This window comes from Triticum aestivum, chromosome 1D (genome assembly GCF_018294505.1).
Source record: "Triticum aestivum cultivar Chinese Spring chromosome 1D, IWGSC CS RefSeq v2.1, whole genome shotgun sequence".
Taxonomy (NCBI): domain Eukaryota; kingdom Viridiplantae; phylum Streptophyta; class Magnoliopsida; order Poales; family Poaceae; genus Triticum; species Triticum aestivum.
In genome coordinates, this window is record NC_057796.1 from 57206112 (window position 1) to 57213928 (window position 7817).

A 7817-nucleotide genomic window follows, 5' to 3' on the forward strand; every position below is an offset into this window, starting at 1 on the left:
CTGTCTCAAAAGCTCCAGCTTTTTCTGCAGCTTCTTTACTTTCTTGGCTAGACAACCAAACTCACGAGCACCCCAATTCCCCAGCTTGCTCTGAAGCTGAGTTAAAGTGGCTTGAATACTTGCAAGTCCCTGTCCAGTACAGTTTCTACGCCACGCCTCCGCGACAAACTTATCATATTCCACATGGGACTGCCAAACATCCTCATACCGAAAGGGTTTCGGTCCCCTTTTATATTGCACATCTTGAGTCTGAACCGAGACCAAACAGTGGTCTGATTCCACCACGCTGATGTGAAGAACTCGTACATGGTCGAACATTTGTAAGAACGCTTTATTCGCCAGTCCTCTGTCAAGAAGGGCTTTGACATTCATATTGCCCGCCTTCCTGTTATCCCATGTATAAGGTAACCCCGTATAACCAAGATCTTGCAAGGAGCAGTCCTCCAAAGTTTCCCTAAACGCACGCATCTGCCATTCCAGTCTTGCAGCCCGACTGAAATGCTCCGTGCCATATAAGGTCTCATTAAAATCTCCTAGGCACAACCATGCTTTAGGCGCTTAGAAAATGGGAAGGAGGGAGTATAATACAATATTAAATATAGCTGCTTAATTTATGACATAAAAAATAGAAGATTAAAAAAGTATTCTGACCAAAAGGAGAATTATGAAAAGTAATTAATTTTGTTCAAAGGCATTTCAAACGTTTATTTCCCATTTTCCAAAATTCTTCAATTTCAAACAATTGTAGTATTTTCCATTGATGCACCTTCATGTTATTTCTTTTCAAAAGTCCCTGATTTTCAAATAACATTTCAGTTTTTTATTGAGTCTTTTGCTACTTCATTTTGAACATTTTATGCAATTCCACTTTTTAGTTCGCTGGACTGCCATTAAAATCGGAGCCATATCTGAGACCTCATATGGCCTTCCACATCTATCCAAAATCCTTACCGCATTTGTCGCCATAGACAAGACATGGATTTTTTAGGCCAGTGAGAGATAGGTTTTACTCACAGAAATGATATATGTGTGATGGTTTCTTTGGTAGGAAAATATTGTGTGTGATGTCAATAAAAGGAAAAAAGTCATATGTGTGATCAGTTTTATTTGGTCTGTCAACAATTTACCAATTTTATTTCTTGTATCATACTTTTTATTTGGTCTCTCAAGTAATTGCCAATTTTAATTATTATCATTAACTTTAAATAGCAAGTGGACTTGGTCCCTCACACTACTCAAAACATTTTGCCTGATGATGTGGTGGTTGTTTTGAAAGTATGGCAACCCAATCATGACAAAAAGAAACAACCAAATCATCAAAAGAAGAAAATGCAGGAATAAAATGATTTTGAAGAACCTAAAATTTATAATACATATACAGTAATAAATAAAATTCTTTACTTCATAAAACGAAAAAAGAGAACATAAAAATATAAGTTTTGACAAAAAGTATAGAATTCCAAAAAATATCTAAAATTGTTGAACAACATTTCAAAAATTCATTTTCATTTTCCTAGATTATTCAATTTCAAAAATAATATTATAGAACTTTTATTAATCTACCTTCATATTGTTCGTTTTCAAAAGTTGCTGATTTTCATAGAATTTCAGTTTTTTTTTCATTAATTGATTTTTTTGCTAATCTGTTTTGGACAGTGTACTTTTGAGTTTGCCGGACGGCCATTAAAACCGCAGCCACATCATAAATCAAACCCCTTCGTGTGGGAACTAAAAATCTGTCATTTTTGCGATGGTGAGGGGCTAATAAAGACCTACAGTAGTTTGTATAGAGATCGGCGTTGAAATTGATAACGGCATCCGCTTCGTCCTGACCAATCCTTTTGTCATGATGGTTGTCGAAACTGCACACCATGAAGGAAGGAAAGAGCACGAGACTACCGTTGGCCAAAATGACGTGAAGTGCCCGGAGAAAACGACCGTGCCGTACGTAGTCGTCACGGTAGACCCAAAATCACACCAAACTTGCTCGCTGGCAGGAAGCAGCCCGGAACCACTTCTGGGCGAACCCCCGATTGACCGACGAGCGATGCGTCTGCGTCTGCGTATGGGTTGGAATAAAGAAATTTGACCGCTCCATACTCCTGAGACCGGAGACCAAAAGCGAAGAAGAGAAAACGGGGCGGGAGACGGCGCTTTGATCTGTTCAAACTCCAAAGATGCTCGACGATGATGATCAAGATTGATTCTTCCTTCCGGAATGCCCGAAAGCTGCTTGGAACGCAATGATTCTGCTGGAATCCCACCAGAGTGGTTTTGGAACGCAATGATGCTGTTCACATTATCGTGTTGGGACTGATGCCTCAAAAGCAGATGATGGTTGAGAACCTGGAAATTTTTCTCATGCATGTTCCAAACCAGGGGAGAGAAGAGATCAGTTCAATACGATCATGTACATCCACCAAGAACAAAATGTGTGAGATGAGCGAGATAATCACAGCACAGATCACACACACAGAGAGAGACCTCTCCGGTTCCAAAATCTACCCTCAAATCAAAAATCAATGAACTAACAAACGGATTACGATCCAAGGACCTCGCCTCCTCCTTCCCGGGCTAATCACAATTTGAAACTCCTGGATTCGAATTTTCACGAACGGATTTAGCTACTCCGCGAGCCGTCCCGACAGCTCCATGGACGTCATGGAGAGGCTGGCGCTGGACGAGCTGTTGCCGAAGCCGCCGCCCGTGGTGGTGCCGCCGGCGCCGCGGCTGCCGCCCGCGCTGCCCTCGCAGAGCGCGAACGCCGTCTCTAGGTTGGCCACGATGTCGGCCATCGCCGGCCGGTCCTTGCCCTCGAGCCGCACGCAGTGCACGGCCGTGTACGCCACCAGCTCGACGGCCTCGGCCTCGTGCGGCGAGGGCTCCGGCGCGCGCCCGTCCAGCACCTTGCCGAGCTTCCCGGCCACGATGCTCGGCTGCGCGTAGTCCACCACGCTCACGGGGCTCCCGCCCTCGGCCTCCTTGAAGATGGCGCGCTTCCCCGTCAGCGTCTCCAGCATCACCACGCCGAAGCCGTACACGTCGCTCTTCACGGTGAGGTGGTGCAGGCCGTAGTACTCCGGGTCCATGTACCCCACCGTGCCGGCGGCCTTCATGGACAGGTGCTGCTGCGGCGCCTGCGCGCCGCCCGCCTCCTCCGTCTCCGGCGGGCCCATCAGCGACAGCCCGAAGTCCGACACGCGCGCCACCCACCCGCCGTCCAGCAGGATGTTGGACGACTTGATGTCGCGGTGGATGATGGGCGGCACGGCGTACGAGTGCAGGTACTCGATGCCCCGCGACGCGTCCAGCAGGATCTTGATGCGCAGCTTCCACGACGACACCACCGGCGACGCCGCGTCGGCGTCGGCGCCGCCGCCCTTGGGGTGGAGGTGGTCGTAGAGCGCGCCGTTCTTCATGTACTCGTACACCAGCAGCCGCTCGTCGTTCTCCTCGCAGTAGCCCACCAGGCCGACCAGGTGCTTGTGGTGGAGGCGGGAGAGGAAGGCCAGCTCCGACCGGAACGCGCTCTCCTTCTCCTGGAACTTGCGCGCCATTGGCCCTGACGCCTCGCCGCGCTTGATGGCAACCTCGCGCCCGTCGGGGAGCTTGCCCCGGTAAACAGTGCCGAAGCTTCCCGCGCCGATCTTGGCCTCCGGTGCGAAGCCGTTCGTCGCCGTCGCCAGCTGCGCGAACGTGTACTCCTCGGTGTGCTCTTTGAAGTTGAAGGACGACGGCCCGCTGCGCTGCCGCGTCATGGCGCGGGAGAGCTGCCGCCGGAAGAGGCCACGCGCCCGTGACCCGTTCGGCGAGCCGTAGGGGCTCGCCACGGCGCCGACTCCGACGCCGACGGCACCGACGTTATCCGCCGCCGCAGCGGGCGCGTTGCTGGCGATATTGGGCTGGACGGAGTTGTGGATCCTCTTGTGGCTGCAGAAGCCGAAGACGAAGCAGTAGATGATAGAGCAGATGCCAGCGAAGACGCCGACCGCGCCGACGACGGCGAAGGCGATCCAGACTTTGGACACTGGCTTTGTAGCCGTGGTTGGTGACTGAGGAGGCGACGCCGGTGCCGGCGGCGGCGTCGAGTTGTCGCACAGCCTATTGCAGATAACGCCGCCGCCCGCGCCCGCGCTCGCGCAGAGCTCTCCGGACCGAGGGTAAACGCCGCATTCGCACGAGGACTCGTTGCGGACGCAGGAGCCGGGGAGAATCGCGGGCAACGGCACCATCACCGCCTCGTTGTCCACCACCGACGAGGTCGACGACCAGCACTGCACGGTGAAGTTGGCGGTGACGAGGCCGCACGTGAGGTTGCCACCGGCGACGAGGAACTCGAACGCCGTCCCGAAGGCCGGGTAGTACATGGTGGGGGTCGGTCCCGCGAGGTTCCAGCACACGGCGGTGCGGTTAGGCCGCCGGAGCCCGCAGGCGTGGGAGTCGCCGACGGCGAGCCCGTGCGGGTAGATGTCGTTCTGCGGGAGCTTGTCAACAAAGCCAGAGCAGAGCACGGCGCCGGTGGCCGACACCACGCCGCACGCGCGGGAGCCCCCCGCGGCGAGGGACGACACGGAGACGTTGGCGAAGGCCGCCTGCACGTCGCTACCCCGCAGGCCCCAGCATCGGACCGCGGAGGAGGAGTTGCCGGTCTGGAGCGCGCAGGTGAAGCCGTCGCCGGAGACGAGGGAGCCGAACGCGCCGAGGGCCAGCTCCGGGAACTGGCCAGACCCCCTCCTCCACCATCGGATCCCGCGCGCCTGCCCGTCGTACGCCGCGACGTGGTCGGCCCCGACGGCGAGGTCCGAGAGCGGGGCAGGGCCCCTGTACACCCGCCTGAGCTGCCCCGGCGCGGCCGGCGCCCAGCAGAAGAGCGCCCCCGGTGCGCCGCCGCCGCCTGGGACCGCGCCGACGCCGCAGAGGAACCCCGCGCCGCCCGAGACCTGCGAGAAGACGAGCTGCGGCGCGACGGGGGAGGCGGAGGCGTTGTAGGCCGACGAGCCGGCTGTGGCCGCGACGCAGTAGACGGTGCCGTTGTCGGCGGCGACGCCGCAGACGGCGGAGCCCCCCGCGACGGCGAGCGTGGAGGCCGCGACCTCCGCGTGCGCGAGCAGCAGCAGCAGGAGGAGGAAGGGGAGGAGGAGCGCCGCGGCGAGCTGGGGTATGGACTGCGCGCGGGTCATTGGAGGGAGAGCGTGACGGCGGCGGCCGTCATCTGCGAGGCGCTGGGCGGCGGCGCGCACGAGGGGGCGGAGGCGGTGACGGTGGCGGGAGTAGGAGCGGAGCAGAGGATCAGAGGATCAGAGGACGGGGCGGGGGCGCGGACGGACGGATTAAATTAGAGCCCGTGGAAAAGGTAAAAGGGCGGGCGGGACGCGGCGGGGTTGGGGAGGAGTGGACGGGGGTGACCGCGTCGGGGTTTCCGTTCCGTTTGGATGTCTTTCTTCTTTCTGCTCGCGTTTCCACTGCTGCGATGGTGGCTCGCGGCGGCGGCGGCTTCCTGGTGGCCCGGCGTACACGTGTTTTTGGACCGGAGGCGGGGGACGCGGCGCGGTCTGACTCTGCGACCACGGTCGGCCGGGCGTGGCGGACAGCCGGAGCACGCGCCTCTGCGGCTGGCTGCTGGCTGCTGGTGCCTGGACTAACCCGTGAAGTAAGAAAAAACGACAGCGTCTCAGATGGGATTCCGTTTCCAATTACCGGCGCCCAAGAGGAATATCGGTACGGACCAACACGGGATTATAGATTTACAGTGGAGTGGTTCTGTGCCAGCACTAAACAGCACATTTCTTAAGCGAAATGCTAACACAACAATGGTGTGAGTACAAATCAACATCTCTGATCTCTCCCGATGTTGAGAACGGTCGGAGCTTCAAGTGAGCGCTGCTGGCGAGCTTTTGACGGCACCGAGACGGTTTCACCGGTCCCGACTTGCTCTTCTTTCTATCTATCAGCAACCTCACTTCCTCGTACCCCGTTGACGATTCAAGACTCGGAAGAGAACGGTCAACTTTAAAGGCGTGTTGTAGGGACTGTACCGTGTCCGGGTGAAAAGTGAAAGCGTGTCTCTGGCCGGACACGGTACATGCACGTGGAACAAAAATGTACTGCCAGTACCGCAGTACCCTGTATTTATAGCACACACAAACGTGCCTTGCAATTGTGAACGGACGGAACAATGTTATGGATCCTGTATGTATATTTAACACAATGAAAGTGGCGTACAGTTATGAACGGACGGAACAGTGTTACGCCGATACTGTTTACAAATATGGTGCCTATTAGATCCTGTATGCACTACCAGTACTGCAGTAGCCTGTATGGATCCTGTGTTTTAAAGCAAAATGTGGCGTGCAATTATGAACGGACCGCAAAACGTTACGCTGATACTGCTTAGAAGCTCGTACAAATATGCGTACCTATTCATTTGTACTCCCTATGTAAACAAATAAAAGAGCGTTTGAGATAGTGATTTTCAAAAATCACAAACGGACCAACAAGTGTCCTCTGTGCCGCGGCTCTGCTTCTCGATGGTGGCGTGGATTTGGCCGCAGGCTCAACGACAATGCCATTTGTGAGCGTCGTTTCTTTCTTGCGGGTGTCGCATAGGAATCCACTTCTATCCTGATGTGATTCTCGCTCCTCAGCAGCGGTGTTTGATTGGGAGGTGTGGGGGGGGGGGGGGGGGGGGGGGGGGGGGTCACCGGCGGCAATGGGCGACACCGCAGTTGGTACCCTCATGTTGATCGTGTGGTCTCTACCGTCGGTTCTTCGATTTACCCCCAAAGCTCAGCCCAATTCTATGATATTTTGTGACCGTCGATGGTGATGTGGTGACTATCGTGCTCTTGGTACAGTCTGTGGTACAGTCTGGGTTAATTGCACCCTTCGGCGATGCATATGGCTAAGCTCACCTCACAAAGTGACTAGGGTTGCTGTCCCTATAGCGGAGCTCTTGGTCAACAGTCGTGTTGTTCGGTGGGATGTTGGTTGTGACGCCCCCGATTCAATCGTACACTAATCATGCACACAAACGTGTACGATCAAGATCAGGGGCTCACGGGAAGATATCACAACACAACTCTAAAACATAAATAAGTCATACAAGCATCATAATACAAGTCAGGGGCCTCGAGGGCTCGAATACTAGTGCTCGATCATAGACGAGTCAGCGGAAGCAACAATATCTGAGTACAAATATAAGTTAAACAAGTTTGCCTTAAGAAGGCTAGCACAAATTGGGATATAGATCGAAAGAGGCGCAGGCCTCCTACCTGGGATCCTCCTAACTACTCCTGGTCGTCGTCAGCGGGCTGCACGTAGTAGTAGGCACCTCTGGTGTAGTAGGAGTCGTCGTCGACGGTGGCGTCTGGCTCCTGGGCTCCAGCATCTGGTTGCGACAACCAGGTAGAAAGGAAAGGGGGAAAAGAGGGAGAAAAGCAACCGTGAGTACTCATCTAAAGTACTCGCAAGCAAGGAGCCACACTACATATGCATGGGTATATGTGTAAAAGGCCATATCGGTGGACTGAACTGCAGAATGCCAGAATAAGAGGGGGATAGCTAATCCTGTCGAAGACTACGCTTCTGGCCACCTCCATCTTGCAGCATGTAGGAGAGAGTAGATGGTAAGTTCACCAAGTAGCATCGTATAGCATAATCCTACCCGGCGATCCCCTCCTCGTCGCACTGTTAGAGAGCGATCGCCGGGTTATATCTGGCACTTGGAAGGGTGTGTTTTATTAAGTATCCAGTTCTAGTTGTCATAAGGTCAAGGTACAACTCCGGGTCGTCCTTTTACCGAGGGACACGGCTATTCG

The 7817-nt window shown here is 54.4% G+C and overlaps 1 protein-coding gene across 1 annotated transcript; it reads right to left on the bottom strand.

Moving 5' to 3' along the window:
* Positions 1–2338: 2338 nt before the first annotated feature.
* On the bottom strand, positions 2339–5383 carry LOC123180279 (putative serine/threonine-protein kinase-like protein CCR3). The gene has a single exon (XM_044592269.1). The coding sequence runs from the start codon at positions 5178–5180 to the stop codon at positions 2625–2627; it is 2556 nt and encodes an 851-aa protein (XP_044448204.1). The 5' UTR covers positions 5181–5383; the 3' UTR covers positions 2339–2624.
* Positions 5384–7817: the final 2434 nt, after the last annotated feature.